The sequence below is a fragment of the Gracilinanus agilis genome, chromosome 1, assembly GCF_016433145.1.
Source record: "Gracilinanus agilis isolate LMUSP501 chromosome 1, AgileGrace, whole genome shotgun sequence".
NCBI lineage: Eukaryota > Metazoa > Chordata > Mammalia > Didelphimorphia > Didelphidae > Gracilinanus > Gracilinanus agilis.
Window position 1 is genome coordinate 382,136,954 of NC_058130.1, and position 19,594 is coordinate 382,156,547.

Below are 19,594 nucleotides of genomic sequence, written 5' to 3' on the forward strand. Positions count from 1 at the left end.
TGTTGTAATCTTGTTGTAATCTTCTGGGAAAATTCCCTCTCCCAATATGGATAAGCAATTCTTCTAATTCTAAATTTTAGTCTTACTGAGTTGTTTGGGACACAGAAAGGTTAAGTGATTTGCTCAGGGTCATGGAAGTAGTTTGGATGTTTTCTAGAGACAGTGAGGCCAATTCTTTATTCTCCTCTGCTTTGAATGGGGAAAAGATTTCAATGCAAGGACTGGGGGGTGGGGGGAAGGAAAGAGATTTAAGTGGAGGAGTTTGGAGTTGGGAAATAGAAATGCTAGAGAAACTTTCTGGGGATTTTCCAATTTATCTGACAAGAACCTGGCGACCAGTGGGGTCTTGATCACTGCTGAAGTTTTGAAGAAGTAAAAATAAGCTAAAATGAATATGAGATTGTTTAGGTCTGGAAAGAACACTAGATCTTTGATGAGAAGGTCTGAGTTCAAATTCTGATTTTTGTTACTTGATCCCTATGAGAACTTGGGCAAGTACCTTCCCTTAGTAAGGCTTCTTTATTTGCAAAATGAGGGCTGTGATGATTAGATGTTTTCTAAACTTTATAATCTTAGATCTATGATAAGGAAACTGCTGGTAGGAGAGTGGACTCCCAGGAGGTGTTATGGCATTTTTTTCCCCTTGGCAATCTAGATGGGTTGGCTTTTTCTTCCTAAAAGTACATATTTGGCCCAAATGATCACTGGAGGCATTCTTTTTAAAATTAATAACATTTTATTGATTAAGAAAATTTTGGAGGTGTCCTAATCATTGTTTTTAGGCATTTTTCAGTCATGTCTGACTCTTAACCCCATTTGGGATTTTCTTGGCAAAGATACTGGAGTGGTTTGCCATTTCCTTCTCCAGCTCCTTTTATAGATGAGAAAACGGAGGCAAACAAGGTTAGGTGACTTGTTCAGGGTCACATAGCTAGTATTTGTGAAACATGGGAAGATGAGTCTTCCTGACTCTAGGCTTGCCACTCTCTCCACTGAGCAGCCTAGTTGCCTTAGAAATTAATACAAAGCCAAGCTCAATTACTCAATCGCTCAAACACCAATTAGTAGTTTTGTCTCCCAGCTCTTCCTTAAGGGCATCATACAAAAAACAATGCTACAGGCTCTCTAGATTCCTTAAACGTTAAAAAAAAAAATAGCATCTAACTGGCATAATGATCCGTCCTGATGCTTTGCCTCTGCAGCAAGAAATGTGGAACCTACAGTCAGGAAGACCTGAGGGAATCTTGGATGGCCCTTTATCAGCTGTGTGAGACTGGGCAATTCACCTAATCTCCCTAAATCTTAGCTTCCTCATCTGTAAAATGAAGATAATACCTTCTAGGGTTGTTGTGATGATTAGCTGAGATACACTCTGCAAAGCACTTTCCCGACTTTAGTGTACTATGTTTTAGTTCTCATGATTATGATCATATGCCATTGGTGAAAGGAGGGCAGGGAGAAGGGAATAAACATTTATATAGCTTCTACTATATACCAGGCACTGGGTTAAGTGCTTTTTTTACAAATATGATCTCATTTGATCTGTACAACAACCCTGGTAAGTAGGTGTTATGACCTTCCTTTTATAATTGAGGAAACTGAGGCAAATAGAGTGACTGACTAGCCCAGGGTCACACAACTGGGAATTATCTGAGGCTGGATTTGAATTTAAATCTCCTGATTCAAGTCCAGTGTTCTATCCACTGAGCCACTAGCTGCATGGGAATGACAATTACAAAGATGGATTTAATTGGATGGCCAGGTTGGAAACTACTTTGGGAAAGTGAGAAAATGGGGAATCATAGCTTTTTACATTTGTTGGGTGCATCAGAAATTTGACTCACAGTAATGGAACCTGGATTAGCTCTAGTAAAATAGAGGTACCAAACACCCTCACAACCAAATTAAAATATATGCGGGGGGGGGGGGGGGGGCAGCTGGGTTGCTCAGTGGATTGAGAGCCAGGCCTAGAGACGGAAGGTCCTAGGTTCAAATCCGGCCTCAGACACTTCCCAGCTGTGTGACCCTGGGCAAGTCACTTGACCCCCATTGCCTACCCTTACCACTCTTCCACCTATAAGTCAATACACAGAAGTTAAGGGTTTAAAAAAAAAAGTAAAAAATATATATATGCGGGAAATAGCAAGATAAAAATCAATTGAATGTAGATAATGTTCATATGTGGTTTTCTGAATCAATATGCAACCTACAGAGATCCTTATGCATGGTTTAGTTCCTCCCCTTTTTTATTTGAGTTTTGATACCATGGGAGAAAGAATGTAATTTTATTATTCTACCTCTTCCAACAGTCCCTTCCTTCTGCCAGTACCATTCCAAAATGGAGCCTTTCACTCCACATATGACTTACACTAAGGACTTATTTCCATTCAGAAGAAAAATACCACACTGCTCAGGTGAGCTAATGTAAAACTATTTTTTTTATTGAAAATACATCTACAAAGTAAGGTTTCTCAGTCCACAGTGGCTGTATCTACCTGCAAAGCCAATAATGGGTAGACGGGGATTACCTTAGAGGACTTGATTTCTATAAGAAACAGAGTTAGTATAAAAAAACAAAAACCTCATGATATGTGTTGTGTCACAATCCATTTTTCTCCAAAGATGTCAGAGAAAGACAGACACTTGCATGAAGTCTTTGTAGTGTATTTTCCAAATTGAGCCATAATAAACATTAAATGTTATTTCATATAGACTAACATTAACTTTTTATAGGCACATAATGCACTGAATTTCTATAAAAATAGTTCTAATTACATATGAGAGGATGTGTATGTCTAGATATTCAATCTGTTAGCAAAAGCAAATCCATCCTTTGCTACTTTCACTTATAAACTCAAGCACAGCTTGCATTATCTGACAGCTACCAGAAGACCATTTTCACTGGATATTCCTAAGGGGGGAAAAATTGTACCTGTCTCTTGCCTCAATACCAAGGAGATGCCTTGCTTTAAACAAATATCCCTTCCTTAAAACCAATGAACAATACCTCACCAATAATCCATCATTTCTTTTGGGAGTAAAGATGATGTAGCCAAATATTATGAGTAATTTGGTACATGGAATTCTAACCCAAACAAATGTCTCATTTCCTTACTCATTGAATATTTGATCACAAAGTTAGTTTTCACATAAGAGGGCCTTACTCAACTTTGTACCTCCTCGTCATCTCTAACTGTATGATAAACTTCTTCCATTTTGACTCATTCAAAATGCATGAAATATGAAAAAAAATATAACATTGATATTTTGAACTTCAGGTTTCCTTGGGGAATAATTTTGGACTGAACAGAAAACACATCCGAGTAAAGAGCATTTTAAATCTCTCCCCCTTTTATTCTCTCTGCTTATATTCCCTAGCGAAGACCTATAACAGTGCTCTTTACGATTCTTTTTACATTTCTGAAAAGTATTCCATCCATTCACTTTCTTGCTCTTTATGTTTTTCCTAGTGCCAGTAAAAGCTTGAGCACCCCATTAGTTTTCAGTTTTATTTTCTAAATAACTATCCTTAGTAGATATAGTGGGTAACAATCCACTCCCCTTCCCCCCCCCCCAAATTCCTCCTATTGGGAGGAACAAGAATGGTAGCTCAACTTCTTTCAGTCCTCTCCTCTCCCTTTCCATGGGTGGGGGATTTGGTGAAGTTTCACTCCTGGAATGATCTCTTATTTCGTGCTTTGCACAGCAGCCAATTTGGAAAAGATGGCTTCTGATCTAGTACTGGGGAACCCTCCTGCCATCTCTGTCTTAGAAATATTCTCCCTGCAAGTCTTCTCTTCTAAGAAAAGTCTTGGACTTCAAGATGCCAGGATGTACTCAAAGATGGTGGATATTTCATGGTCAGCAGCCCCTGGTGCTGGTCTTTCCTGTGTACTTTTACATAGGTTCTGCTATTAGTGAGATGAGACAGTAAGTCACAAGTCAAATAAAGAGAGATTTTGTTTGCCCATCTTTCATCTGGTTGAAGTTATATCAAGTTAAGTTATATTTTGGGACATACTGTGGTCTGATTGTGTTCTGATGGATCCAGAAATTAAATTTTGATACAGGAGTTAAGAAATAAAATATTTCCAGCTTCTGTTACCTAATTTTGACTTTCCAGCTTATAAAAATCAACATCACATTTGCAGGGTTGAGTGTATCATTTACACTTTCATTTTTTTGTTGACTTGGTCAACAATCTTTCTGATCTCTTTTTGCACATACCTAGGCAAGATCAGTAGATAACTCTTCATTTTTTTCTTTTGTTTTGAGAAACAGAATGGTAACCATACATTTTGCCCTCATCAAAATTTTGTTGACCATTAATTTCAATGTTATCCAATCAAGAGGAGAGAGCAAGACAAAGATTTCTGGAAAATGAGATGCAACTGGATGGAAAATTTATATTTTGTTTTGCCGGTCTACATCTTGGTTTCACTATCAATGGGTTTTTCGGTCTCATTTTCCTGGGAGATGAGTTGATAGGGTTTCTTCATTTCATTCTCTTCAATCACAGAATTACCCATTTCTGCATCTCGATTCTTCAGCTCATGTCGTGATAAATGCTCAACAATTCCTGCTCCAAGAGAGTCTCCCAGAACATTGGTGGTGGTACGAAGACGATCCCTGTGGGATGAAAAAAGAAAAGGAAATAAAGTGCCCTGCAAATGTTCCCATTTTCATGTTTTCCCTACCAGGAATCTTTTGCCCAACCCTTAACTTTCACCTGCTTGTACCCAACCTCCTCAGCTCTGCTCAAGCTCTCTCATCTGATTTCTTCACTCTTGATGAAGGCTGTTGAGCAACGTGGGAGAGAATTATGAAATTAAGAATGTGGGCAGGGTTTATTTTGTTTTTGACCTTGTATCCTCAGTGCCTACCATGTGCCTTGTACATAGTTGGCACTTAATTCGAATGTCTGTTGAATTAAATAGATCTCATTGCCCTAAATCGATGACCCACCACCTCAGGTGAACTCTCACTCATGCATAGCAATCCTTCTAGTCTCCTTTTCTCATCCCCCTCATTCATTTACTCATTACACCTATACCAGCTTTTTCATTCATCCTCTAGTCTTCACCCCTACTCTCAATGTCCCACCTTTAGCAAAGAGCATTGAGTTTCCTATTTAGTGTCATAGGATCAAAGAATTCAGAGCTGGGAAGGACTTCAGAAATCATGTACTCCAACCCATTTATTTAATATATGAATATATTGGGATTCCAAGAAGCATAATCTTATAGGTTTTTAGATCTAAATTTGGATGTGACTTCAGAGGCCAATTAGTTCAATGCTCTTATTTTACAGATAAAGAAACTAAGGCTCAAGGAATTAAAATATTTGTCAAAGGTTAAGTTATTTGCCCAGCTACAAAGATAGTAAGATAGACGGGCAGCTAGGTGGTACAGTGGTTAGTGTCAGGCCTGGAGTCAGAAAGACTCATCTTACTGAGTTCAGATAGGGCCTCAGACAATTAGGCAAGTCACCTAATCCTGTTTGCCTCAGTTTGCTGTTATTGTTCAGTTTTTTCAGTTGTGCTGGATTCTTCATGACCCCATTTGGGGGTTTCTTGGCAAAGGTATTGGAGTGGTTTGCATTTGTTTCTCTAGCTCATTTTACAGATGAGCAAACCAAGGAAAAGAGGGTTATGTGACTTGCTTAGGGTCATACAGCTATTAAGTATCTGAGGCCACATTTGAACTTGGATTTTTCCTTTTTGTTTGGGGGAGGCTTAGGGGTTTATTTTATTTTTGTTTTGTTTTTAAATATTTAAAAATTGTTTGTCAAAAAAAGGGTGGGGATGGTGCTTTACCCATTGCATCAACTAGTTGCCTCAATTACCTCGTCTGTAAAACGAGCAGAAGGAAATGGCAAACCACTCTAGTATTTTTGCCTGGAAAACTTCAAATAGGGTCACAAAACATTAGACATGACTGAAAACAACTGAACAACAAAATGGATGAACTAGGAAGACCAACAGCATCTGACATCAGCTTCTTCCAGGTTTTCTGCCCTCTTCCTAAAAACAGCTTAGTGTTGCCATTCCTGTTCTCTCTGCCTTTGGTCACAGAAAGAGGGTTTTTCTCATCTTGATTCTTTCCCTTCCTTATTCATACTTCCCTCTTTTCCTAAATGCCTTGCTTCCCTTTTATCTTATTAATTACTAACCATCCTTAACTAGACAGTTCAAATGGCACCTCCTCCATGAAGTTTTCCATCATTATGGTACTCTCATACCACTTTGACCCTTTCTTATGTGCTTATGCAAAGTTGTATATAGTGATCTGTGTGTGGGTCAGCCTCTTGATCAACCATAAATACATTGCAGAGCAATCTTCTTGCCTCTGTACCTGGAACATGTTTAACACATAGCGGGCAGTGATTACATTTTTGTTTCGAGAATGAATGAATGAATGAATGAATGATGGATGGATGGATGGATGGATGAATGAATTTCACTGTGATTTCAAATTTGTTCAGAAAGCTGGATAATTTATTTATGAAAGCCCTCTAAATTTAGGTCAGGAAAAAATCTTGTGACTGCCTGGTTATACAGAAGAAAGTAATGTATTTCTAACTATAGCTGTTGCCCTCAGATTATTCATAATTGACTAGAAGCCATTTAATGGCTAAAGTAGTTTTGGGTTTATTCTTTTTTTTGTTTTCTTGGAGGTTTTCTCCGGCCTTAATATTCCTGCTTGTTTCCCCTTTCCTTTAATTCATCTTTTATGCTGTGAAATTGGATATAAAATGTTTACTTAACCTCCCCCTCCCATGTTCTCTATAGCAATTCATTCCTTATTTAGTACTGTGTTCTCTCTCTTCCTCTTATCTCTTTCATCTTTCTTCTCTTCTCTCTCTTCTCTCCCTCTCCCTCTCCCTCTCCCTCTCTCTCTCTCTCTATCCTCCCTCCCTCTGTCTTTTTCTTTCACATTGTCTCTGTCTATCTGTCTGTCTCTGTCTGTCTGTTTATCTCTCTCCCTTGACAGCATTTGGGTTAATCTATCAGCCATGCTCATTCCTCTAGATATTCATGTATAGAGCTGCATCTAAGTCAGTTACATACCTATGGGCAGACTGAATCAACCAACTGACAAGTCTTTATTAAACAGCTCTATGTGCCAGGCCCTCATTGTGTCAAGTGCAGGCATTTCTAACACAGTTTACAAGATGGTACAAAGCATTCCCATCCTGTCATGGCACCCATGCCCATTCTGAGAAGAAGTCTTATAAGGAAAAGGAAAAGTTGTAGGAGGAATGAAGAAGAAAAATCCAGCTGGGGAGAAGAAAAGGACACACTGGCCTCAGGAGTAGAGACCCTAGAGCATGGAGAGGTACAGTTCTGCCCTTGGAATATGTCCCAGGGACAAACACAACCGATTAAAGCATCCAATCCTATAACTGTTATCCATCTTTCCACTGACTGTATTTCTGTCTTTTTTCTTGTTTAATTCAGATGCAAACCATCTGTGCACCACAATATGCCACTGAAATGGAAAACAAAAGACAGACTGATGCCCTAGCCCAAGTGTGAAACTTAATGTTTTTTGTGGCTTAGTTGCTGATTTGAGATGTTGGGTCACAAGACAATGTTTATGCTGATCTGCATTTTAGTCTGGCATACATAATAGCTTCCTAGTCATCTAACTGCTTTTCTAAGTAAAAGATATAAGCGATAGCCATGTCTTTCTGACTAGGAAAGATGGACCCATGGCATCTCCTGCTTCGGGAATTGCACTCTTGATCTCCAGATGTGGGCTGGGCAGCAGAGAAGAGCAGCCATCTAATTCTTGGTTTGCCCTTCCCCATTTGGTTGGGTCTGACAAGGCTGCTTGCTGCTTAGGGATCTGAAAATTCAACAGAGTTCCCTGGAGGTGGTGGGTGAGATGCTCGAAGGTTGCTGGCTCATACTCACAGGAACCAATCCACAGCAATGATGAGGGTGATGTCGTCTGTGGGTAGCCCGACAGAGGTCAGCACGATGACCATAGTGACCAGCCCAGCCTGAGGGATCCCGGCAGCTCCAATGCTGGCAGCTGTGGCTGTGATGCTGTAAATGAGGCACCAAGTAGAGAGAAAAATGTGTCAATGTTGGGAAAGAATTCATCCCCGGTGCACCGTAAACACTGAGAAACATTGCCCACACCAATATGACTAACTTAGGGCTTTCACAGCATGGTGCAAGAGTGTGTTAGGACTGTCCTGGGAAAATGTAAACCAGACACTTTGATTCTGTGATAGTAGCCTGTCTCAGATCGAGGAGCAATTCACACAGAGAGGAGGTTTTAAAATTCACATGGAACTTTTTAATTTCATGTTGGTACCAGAGTATACACATGGCAATTTTCATAGAAGAGTATATTTGGAGTAGGGGATAAATAGCCAAAGGATATAGGCACGCAACTCTTCAAGAAAAGGAAGGAAACAATTATTTTTAAGTACCTACTACATGCCAGGAACTGTGCCAACCTCTTTACAAATATCTTCTCAATTCATTCTTACAACCACACTGAGGTGTAGGTGCTATTATCATCCCCGATTTACAGATAAAGAAACTGAGGCAAAAAGAGGCTAAGTGATTTACTCAGGGTCACATGCTAGTAAGTGTCTACAGCTGGATTTGAATTTAGGTCATCCTGACTCTAAGCCCAGTGATCTGTCCACTATGTCTCCTAAACTGCTTCTAATCCAAGCTATCAAAGACCATATGAAAAACCACTCTATACAGCTATAGATGGACTGAGTGAGCAGCTCACTGAAGAAGCTTTTACTAATCAATTATCAGCTGGTTTAATAACCACAGGTGGCCAAGAATGAAATGTTATGGTTTATACGACATCTTAGCAACAGATTTCTGGTGTTCAACAGATTTAGTTCTCATGATCTGAAGAAAAGCTAGAAGTGGGAATAAGGAGAGGATAATTCTAAAGCAGACATTATGACAAACTGACCGAGGAAGAGAAGGATCTTTTGGTATATTCAATAGCTGTAGTGTAGCTTTCTCTGATGCTTGAATAAGTGAGGTATGAATTCTGACTGGAAGATCTTTTTTCTTCCAGGATTTCAGTGGAAACAAAATTTAAAAGTATTTTTGTTTTGTATTCAAGTTTGTTGTTCTGAATGGCTCCCATCTACACTGTATATTGTGATTTAATACTATTGGAGGAGATTTGTAGACAATTTCTTGTTTTCGTATTGAATTGTGTTACTTTTATATAAATCAAGTGACAGCTGGGTTAATTCGTGATGAATAAAATATGAGGGCGGTGTTCATTTTGAATGCAAGTTTTCTTCATTGTAAAACTGAGGTTTTCTTGGCAAAGATAATGGAATGGTTTGTCATTTTCTTCTCCAAACTGAGACAAACAAGATTAAATGACTTGCCCAAGGTCACATGACTGATAAGTATTTGAGGCTAGATTTGAATTTAGGTCTTCTTGATTCTAGGTCCAGTGCTTTCTATCCACTGTGCTACTTTTATCCTAAGGGGGACAACTTTTGAAACTAATGTGTTAAATGCATTATATATATAGATTAAAAACACATGATTTCATATGCAAACCTCTTTTCTGTAATTTGTATATGGAAATGATTTTGTCTTTTTGAGTTAGAAAAATTCAAAATAACAAAAAAGTAAAAAAAAAATTAATTAGTAAATATTGTGTTTTATGATATCTGCTATCTCTTCCCTTCCTCCTTTAATTCCCCAAACCTTTGGTCATGGTCCCATCTTTTTTCTTTTTAACTTTTATCTTCTGGCTTAGTATCAAGATAAATATTGGTTCTAAGGCAAAAGAGTGGTAAGGGCTAGGCAATGGGTGTTAAGTGACTTGCCCAGGGTCACTCAGTTAGGAAGTGTCTGAGGTTAGATTTGAACTCAGGACCTCCTGATTCCAGGCCTTGAGCTCTATCTACTGAGCCCAAGATGCCCCTCTGCTCCCACATTTTAAAGCCATTATTAAGGATAATATTGCACAAATATATGCAGATAAAATATGGATATATGTCTATATACCTGATGGTAATAATTTGCCCAAAGTTCAGCTCAAAGTTATTAACTTGAGCAATGAAGATGGCAGCCAGGGCCTCATACAGAGCAGTCCCATCCATGTTGATGGTGGCACCCACTGGTAGCACAAATCTGGTAATACGTTTGTCCACTCCATTGTTCTCTTCCAGGCACTTAAAAGTGATGGGGAGGGTGGCAGAACTGAAAAGTAGATGAACAGGATCAAGATGCATTATTTAGGAGGTGACATTCATGGTACTCCAACACAGGATTCCTCCACTAGGTTCTCACTTACTAGAAACAAAGCAATCAGTTGTTTTTCTCCCTTTAAATAGAGAAAAACAACTGATTACATCAGCAAGATGACAACTCGGGGATCCTTACCTGTCCCCTCCCTCCATCAGCTAGGGTGCTGATGACTCTCTCTGCAAGGTATCACTTTGTAGGGAACATAACTATCCTCCTTTCACATAAAAACTCAAAAGAGATAGAGATTAGAGGGGGGGGGATGAGAATGATGCTCATTCTTCCTCCAGGCAGAGAAGACAGACTTCTGGCCTCTAACTAAGTCCAAATGGAAATACAAATCTGCCTGTTATCACAGAAGTTATAAAATCAATTCATATTCCTGAAAATTAAAAAAAAATTTTAAAGCTTCTTCTCACATCACATTAATGGCCATTTCCAAAAACAAAATGCAAGATGAACTTTTAAAATTTATAATATTTAGTGAAACTGAACTTTGTGTAATGATATTGACCAAAGTTTACTCCAGGGAAAACATGAGAAAAATGCACCTTGTATGGATGTGGAATATTCTATATGCTATCAGGCAGGATTGATATGTTATTTTTGTATGATTAAAGTAAAATTTCCCCCTCTTTCTTTTATTAAGTGATAGCTGACTGGGGAGGGGGATATTTGGAAATGAAGGTGTTCTAAAAAAACAAAAGATGTTAATAAAAGTTAAAATTAAATAATAATAATGTTTCACATCTGTATAAAGCTTTATTGTTTTTCCTAAGGCAATATATTATCTTCTAGATACCACAATAATCCTGGAAGGAAGCATCATTATCCCTGTTTTACATGTGGGGAAAGTGAAGCATAGTGCAGTTAAAATAACCTGCCCAAGGTCAGAGGATTATTGAGATGGTCTCTGGTCATCTAGTTCCCCCTCTCTCCCCAGCTGGTGACCTTCCCAGACCCACACCAACACTGCCTCTCAGATCCTTGTTTAGAATAGGAATAATGCTAGTGAAGTTTCAGGTACCTGGAGGATGTCCCCAAAGCTGTGATGAGTGCCTGCAGTAAGCCTGCAATAAAAACCCAAGGGTTTTTGCGAGTTACCAAGAAGTACAAAAGTGGTAGAACAATAACTGCATGGATGAGCAATCCGATGATGACAGTTATGGTATACATGGCCAGCTGGCCACCGATCACTCCCATATCCTCCATCTCGACAATTTTTCCAGCAATCAAGAAGAGGATACCAAGTGGAGCATACCTATGTGGAAGCAGATGAAGAAGAGAGCTTAGGTTACTTTTGCTGCAACAGGTCATTTAGTTTGTTGCCAAATAACAAGAAAATATCGAGGACTTCACATGCTTTCCTGTCCAATTCCCTTTCGGTATCTGAACAAATTTCTAAAAGTCTTTTCTGTTTTTCTTTGTTTTTTTTTTTTTTTCCTTCTTATTCCACAGTAAAAGTTTCCTCCCTTTTGGAATTTCTCCAGGTTATCTTTTTTTTTCGTTCTAACTAATAATAAAAGGCAGTTCCCTCTCCCTTTACCTCCTGTGGATAATGTTTGCAGCTGACAAATCCCTAATACACATAAATAGTCCAGGACTTACAGAACCATTGACCAGAATTTGGGAAGCATCAGCGACCAAGAAGGGATATGGGAAATACTGATACAATAAATTCAAAGAGTCCTATGTAATATCACTTTAATATATCTTAACCTTGTGTGTGTGTGTATGAGTGTGTGTGTGTGTGTGAGAGAGAGACAGACAGACAGACAGACAGAGACAGAGATACAGAGGGAGATAGGGCAGAGACACACAGAGAGCTAGTAAGAGACAGAAGGAAAGAGAGACACAGACACAGAGAAGGGCATTCACTCTATGAGTGGTGACCTAGGCATGTTGCAAAGTTGCTGCTGGGAAGGGTGCCATGGTGGGTGGTAGTGTGCACTGGCCTGGGCTGGAACTAGGTGACAAGGCACTAACCTGGGTTTGTAGCTGCAGTGGGAGGAAGTATGCCATCTGGTAACTTCCTGTTTTGACTAATTATTCTTGCTAACGAGAGGGAATTCAAGTGTAGTCAGTGCTCTCCAAATTTCACTGCCCCTAGAACAAAGGCCCACTTCCCCCAGACTAGTTATAACTTTGTCCTCCTGTAATGAAATACTTATTTCAGGAGTCATGGCATTCTGGCTTTAAAAGCTTCTGCAGAATTTTCCATTTCTCAAAGTAGTTGGATCTGGTGGAATTAACTCTCATCAACTGGGAACACCTGCCAACCTACACTACTGTCTAATTCAATAAATAATAACTGTAAAGCTCCTACTGACCCCAAGGCTGTCATTTATGGGCTTACCCTTGCTGACTCTGAGAGAAACAATGATTAATTGAAAAAAGGACAGAATGATCTTGGGGCAGAATGTTTTCTCACTGTTGATGTGTGTGACCTATAGGATGCCAATGGCACCAATGGCGGCCACAGTATGTATAAACTGATATTCCTGAAAGAACAGAATAAAATTGCCAACAAAAAGGGATCTATGGGGAACTTTGTAGGTTTCTTTGGGAGGGGATGAAAAAAATACATCCATTACTGCTGGCAATAGCCTTTTAAAAACACAGACCAGGAAATCTCAGCAGTACCTGTCTTAGGGAATTTAATAAGAGTGCAGAATGTGTGGGCTAATATACAGCTGGAAAGGATAACCAGCCAGGACCATTCAGTATCGCTGAATGTGCTTCATTCATCAAAGAGATGAAAGGTAAAGGGATTTTAGTAATATGAAGATAAATGTTCACTTGTAGAGCCACAAGGATTTCAATGGGGCCTCCCATCTAGGGGCTCATGGGTTAGCTACTCCCGTGGAGCCAACATTCTGACTGGCCTTTGTGTCTAAAATCCATGTTCGGCTTGTACAAGCTCTTGAAAAATGGATTTTTCCTCCCCTGGGCTCTGAAGACTTTGGGGTCAGAGAAGACAAAAGGCATTTCTAACCATAGAGGCTGCTGAATGCTTTCTTTAGAGAAAAAATGCCTTTCCATCTTAGGTGCCAGGGAGGACTTTAAGGATTCATTCATAGCAGAAAGGGATGAAACAAAAGTAGCTCCCACAACTGGACTAATGCCTTGAAATTGTCCTGCCTCTTCTGGGGAGAGCCTGAACCAATCTAATCCAATTCCACAAGTATTTATTAAGCTTCTGCTAGGTGCAAGGCAGTAAAGAGAAAAAACCTCTGGCCTCAAGGAATTCACATTTTACTGGGGCTACAGCATATCTATATACACATATATGTATGCATGTAGGTATACATGCATATGCACACATAGAGAAATAAGACGCGTACTATACACACATGTACATAGTTGTCTAGACAAACAATGAACCATATATATGCACATACATAGTGCATATGCAGATACACATATACACCATACATAACTAGACATACAAATGCAGGTACTTATACATAGACTTAATCATATACACATACATCTCTCTCTTCTCTTTCCTCTCCTCTCTTTCTCTCTTCCTCTCTCCTTTTACTCTCCTTCCCTTTCCCTTCTTCTGTTTCTCTCTCCTCTCTTCTCTTCTTTATTTTCCTCCTCTTTCTTTCTCTTCTCCTTTTTTCTTCTTCTTCCTCTTCTCCTTCTCCTTCTCCTTCTCCTTCTCCTTCTCCTCCTTCTTCTCCTCCTCCTTGTCCTTCTTCTCCTCCTTTTTCTTCTCCTTCTCCTCCCCCTCCTCCTTCTTCTACTGTTTCTCTCCTCCTCCTCCTCCTCTCCTCTTCTTCCTCCTCCTCCTCCTTCCCCTCAGTAAGTGTTTCCTTTAGTTCTGAAGGCAAATGTTACTTTCTGGGTAGAGACTTTGTTCTTATTTCTTGACACTAGACTGTTAAAATAATTTTTGCAATAAATTGTCCACTGGTATTCAAAATGACTTTTAAGGAATGTTCCACTTATATAATAGCCAAGCTACTGTTGGCTTTGGTAACTAAGGCTGCCAGTGAACTTGAGCTGTGACTGATCCATGGGCAGCTAAAGAAGGGGGTTCTTAGGGTTAGTGATGCTTCAATTAGCGGCCACCCCCACATTTGCCACCATGTTATATAGGAAGGTGCTTCTTCTCATCTAGAACTGCTGACCTGCAATGTCTAAAAACATCCCCAACAATAGCCCTAGAAGCCTTTTTGAAGGTGGTTATAGAAACCTTGTCCCATCTCTGTCTAGTGAGAAAGAAAGTGCCAGAAGATTCCATTTGAACCAGTTCTTCAGAAATTTTCACTGTTGATCACCTGGTGGCCAATACCTTTTGTTTTCCCCTAGAGTATATGTAATAAATATTTTTTCTTAGATTCATCCCTTGGGGTTTTATATCAGTGAAGATAAATTTCCATTGTTCCCCTCTTCTTGTCTACGTGAATTTCTGTGGAATTGGAGAGAACAGGATTGGCAGCTAGCTGTTCATTAGAGCTAAATTCAGTTTAATTAGCTTCTGAAAATGTGCCCTGAATGCCTCCTTGTGTCTGGTAATGACCCCCTCAAGGTCTTAAAATAGAAGAGATGCCAGTTACTCAGATTTGGTACCTTTTTGCGGCTGTATACAAAAAGGAAGGGAAATGAGACATGGGCTTTCCCTGGTACTGGAGAAGGCAATTGATTCTATTAAAAAACAAACAGTAAACACAAGAAAAGAAACTTAGGATGGTAGTCTTATTGATAATTTCAAGAAATCTTTGGACCTGAAGAATTCTTTCTATAGAATTCCAATGGGACCAACAAAATCCTCCATCCTACTTAGTCTACTAGTATTTCCATTACATCAACCCATCAGCAAACACTTATGAAGCACTTTCTGAGTGTCTGGCTCTGCAAAAAGCTGAGGAGACAAAATCAAAAGCAAGATGACAGCTCCCTCCAGGTGCTTACATTCTACTGGGAGCTAATAATAAAGAATCAAAATAGATGAGAGTATTATGTTAATTAGGAGAGAACCCTGATCCACTTGGTAAAGAGACAATTGGTCTTTGTTAGGGACCTTGTATCTATCTTCTCATAAGAGAGTGTGGACATGAGAGGGGTGAAGAATGTCTAGCTGGAATGCCTTCAAAGTCTCATCTGATTGGGATAAGTTACTTGGCTCAAGTTATTGGGGTAGGAATTATACTTTTATGTTGAGTTTATCTAGAAAGGATCAGTTGCATATCCCCTTTATTGGAGAGATCCAGAGAAAACAGATAATCTACTGACCAGAAACCTAAGAATGAATTTGGGTAGGGGCAACTAGGATAAAATGGCACAGTGAATAAAGAGCCAGAACTGGAGATGGAAGATCTTGGGTTCAAATCTAACTTCAGTCTTTTTTGAGCTGTGTGACCCTGGGAAAGTCATTTAAGCCCAATAGCTTAGCCCGTACCACTCTTCTATCTTGGAACTGGCATTTAGTATCAATTTTAAGACAGAAGTTGAGGGTTTATTTAAAAAAAAAAGAATGCTTGAGGGTAGAAGGGACAGAGGCATGTAATCATTGCACTTACTCTTACTCATGCAGCCAGTAAGTTGGTAAATATTTACCATAAATGTTTCACATAAACCTAAATGTTTAATAATTGGCTTTCAAGAAAAAAAATTGCTCATGATACATTTTTTAAGGTTAATCTGTATTATTAACATTTTCTCTATCATTTTCTTAAGTCTAGATAATCAACAGAACAATATATCAGGCTCTGATTTATAACACTGGTAGCTTTTAATGGGCATAAATGTGCACACTGAAAATTTAACAATGGGCTCTAAGAAGCCAATCTGAGCTAGCTCCAGCAAACTCTTGTAATTTCATGCCCAAGAGAAGACAAGAAGAGAATTTCTGTCCTCAGGTTTCCCAGCTCCAGTTGCCGAGAAACAGAGACATAACTTGCCTTGGAGAGGGAAACATATGGTGGAGTGTCGAGGATTTCTCAATTCTAGCCTCTTGAAGGAGTATTGAGCGATTATGTAGAGTTAGAGTAAGAATGGGGAACAAAAGAATCTGGATTTTACTTTCCATCACCCCCATATGCTATTCAGAGGTGCAGCCCCTGTGGGAAAGAGGGTTACCTCACGGATACCTCTAAATCTGTTACCTTTGGGGTAAGGAAGGAATATAAGCCTCAGGGCTTAAGGTAGTACCATAAGATTTATATTTCAGGCAAGTTAGGTGGGTCAGTGAAGAGAGCTATTGGCCCTGAAGCTAGGAAGACATAAAGTCAAATCCAGCTTCAGACACTTAGTAGCTGTGTAATTCCTGGGCAAGTCTCTTAGTTGCTGTCTGTCTCAGTTTCCTCATCTGCAACATGGGGACAACCATAGCACTTACTTCTCAAGGTCATGAGGAAGACATTACTTGTAAACCACCTTAGTATAGTGCCTGGCACATAGTAGGCCCTTAATAAATACTTAGTTCTTTTCCTTATATGCATATCTGGAGTAACAGTGAAACGCACCAGAAAATTGGGAGTTGTCACTTTAGCAATGCCAAATTTGTTTCTTTTATGAGGCTAAACCTTAGGATGATGTTATAAGGCTAGAGAACTTTATGGATCGCCAGGATGATGATGGGCTCCAACAGAGTGGGAGGTGAATTATATCTATTCTATGTGGACTATTTTGTGGCTATCTGTGGGCAACGGTTTTTCTATGATTTCTGAACTTTCTGTGGGGAGAAACAGCTATTAGTCAGCATCCCTGGTAAGTGCCGTTACCTTAAATGCTTGCCTGGATATTGAGAGTTCTTTTACCCAGATCTATGGAGACCTAGATATGAACTAGAGGCTAAGATTTCCCAGTGGAAATTCTGAATGGGGGGAGAGAGGTAAATAAGTCAAAGGCAGAAATTGAGGAAGAGGTCTCCCAGACTGCCCCTCAGTTTTTGGGAGTGTTACAATAATAAAAACAAACAAATAAAATCCAAATACATACGATGAAAAATAGTATAGAATAAATGGAAGTACCTACCACATGATTACAGCTACCAGTCTCATAATAGCCTCATTAAGGCAATCAAAGAAATCTTTCAGTGCTTGCCCTTGCTCCTTCATATTCCCAATCACCAATCCAAAGCACATGGAGAAGACAACCAGCCCCAATGCGTTCACTCCATTCACAGACCCTGGAACTGGGACCATCTCCTCTTTTATGCGGGTGAGGGTTTCCATGGCCTCTGACACATTGTTTATCACAGAAGCTAAAATTGTTTCATTGGGTGGGATAGACATCTTAAAGATTTTCTTCTCGTAGTTGGTCTTAAACTAAAATGACAAAAGAAAGCAAAACAAAAAAGTAAACAAACAAGAGGAGATGTATATACCACGTAAAACTGCCAATCATAGATTTGGAATTGGGAGGGACCTTGGGAGCCACCTAGTTCCACTCCTTTGTTTTACAGATGAGGAAACTGAAGTTCACTGACATTAAGCGGCTTACCCAAGGCCACATGTCTAGAGTTAGAATTGGGATTTTAACCAAGGTCCTGAGACCATAAAGTGGATTCGGTACCAGGCTTGGAATCAGGAGGACTCATCTTCATGAATTCAAATCTAGCCTCAGCCACTTACTAGCTGTGTGACTCTGGGCAAGTAACTTAACCTGGTTTGCCTCACTTCCCTTATCTGTCAAACAAGCTGGAGAAAGAAATGGCAAATTGCTGTAGAATCTTTGCCAAGAAAACCCCAAATGGGGTCACAAAGAGTTGAACAGGGCTGAAAAATGATTCAGCAACAACACTGTACCCTACTGTCTACTTTCTATTCAAAATAACCGTTTCTTCTTGTTTGTGGCTCTGGAGAGTGTTATTGAATTACAGAATATTAGAATTGGAAGGAATCCTAGAAATCATCTAGTCTACCATTTTATAGATGAGGAAACTGAGGCTCAGATGTAAAATGATATGATTGAAGTCATAGAGATAGCTGGTTGGTAGAGCTGAGGCAAGAACTCAGGTACTCTGACTACTATTAATTCATTACTGTTTCTACTTTGCCAAGTTATTTCACTGGTATTGCCTACATGATATCACAACTATTTTTCAAAGGGATCTAGGGTGGGGAACAATGAACCTTAGAGGGCAAGAATGTGAGATAAAAACTGCAGAACTCTTTCTCAACCATCATGTGACTTTGCTTAAGACATAGTTCCTAAAAGCCTGATCCTTAGAATCCTCACTCCTAGTACTTCTACCTTACAGGTGTCTATCCAGGAGCCTGGAATCATAGGAATTTGCCTAGCTTGCTGACTGGGCATATGCCAGATTCTTCCTAATATTTTAAATTTCCAAGGCCCTCTAGCATCATTTAAAAAATATTCATTAGCCTCTCAGACAGATCACCATCATGGTAGCTTTGCCTTGTTCAAGTAAGCCATGGAAAGACAACAGCGTACTGGTAAATGATTAACAACTGGCTTTCTCCTCAAAAATGTACACATGGCATACCTTTAAAGTCAATCTGCATAATTAACATTTTTTTCTTTCATGTACTTTAATCTAGACAACCAACAAAATAATAAACCAAGCCCTGATTTATAGGGCTTATTAATTTCTGAAGTATAAGTACACTGAAAATTTAACAACTGACTTGTGAGCCTATTAAAGGTGGCTTTAGCACATCTCAAATAGGTAACTGGGTAGAGCTTTCCAGGGGGGTCTGGGACTTATAGGATTTCTAAAACAAAACAAAACAAAATGAAATGAAAAAAAATGGCTATTGCTCAGGAAAATATAAGGCAGAGAAATCATAGGCTTTAGAACTAAAAAGAGACATGAGAGATCATCTCGTCCAACCTTTTTTTTTTTCTAATTTATTTATTCATTTATTTGTTTTTTTTTTAAACTCTGACCTTGGTCTTGGAGTCAATACTGTGTATTGGCTCCAAGGCAGAAGAGTGGTAAGGGGGGCAGAAGAGTAGTAAGGGCTAGGTAATGGGGGTCAAGTGACTTGCCCAGGGTCACATAGCTAGAAATGTCTGAGGCCAGATTTGAATCTAGGACCTCCCGTCTCTAGGCCTGGCTCTCAATCCACTGAGCCACCCAGCTGCCCCCCAGCTGCCCCCACAACCTTATTTTAAGAAAGAGGAAACAGAAGACCCAAGTGGGGATTCACCAAAGACCATATATCTATTCATTGGTAGAGTCAGAATTCAAACCCAGGGCTTTGATTCTAAATCTGTTACTTTTGCAGCTCCATTAAAGTGCCTTCCAACAGAAATAGTGTCTGTAAATGTAAAATGAATAAAATGGAAATGGGTTCAAGTGACTACACACACACACACACACACACACACACACACACACATATATATATGTATATA

General features: G+C 39.4%; 1 protein-coding gene across 4 annotated transcripts in view; it reads right to left on the bottom strand.

Annotated features, from left to right (window-relative positions):
- Window positions 1-4,405: 4,405 nt before the first annotated feature.
- The window catches only part of SLC1A3 (solute carrier family 1 member 3), a 108,344-nt gene continuing 93,155 nt past the window's right edge, over window positions 4,406-19,594 (bottom strand). For 2 of the 4 annotated variants that reach the window (XM_044657773.1, XM_044657772.1), the window contains 5 exons: window positions 17,246-17,538; window positions 11,286-11,519; window positions 10,019-10,213; window positions 7,919-8,053; window positions 4,406-4,629 (listed from right to left, as the gene is read on the bottom strand). In XM_044657773.1, the coding sequence (XP_044513708.1) occupies window positions 4,425-4,629; window positions 7,919-8,053; window positions 10,019-10,213; window positions 11,286-11,519; window positions 17,246-17,538 (1,062 nt within the window). In that variant the 3' untranslated portion in view covers window positions 4,406-4,424. The remainder of the gene's footprint in view (window positions 4,630-7,918; window positions 8,054-10,018; window positions 10,214-11,285; window positions 11,520-17,245; window positions 17,539-19,594) is intronic. The other 2 variants (XM_044657775.1, XM_044657774.1) reach the window with 2 other exon arrangements.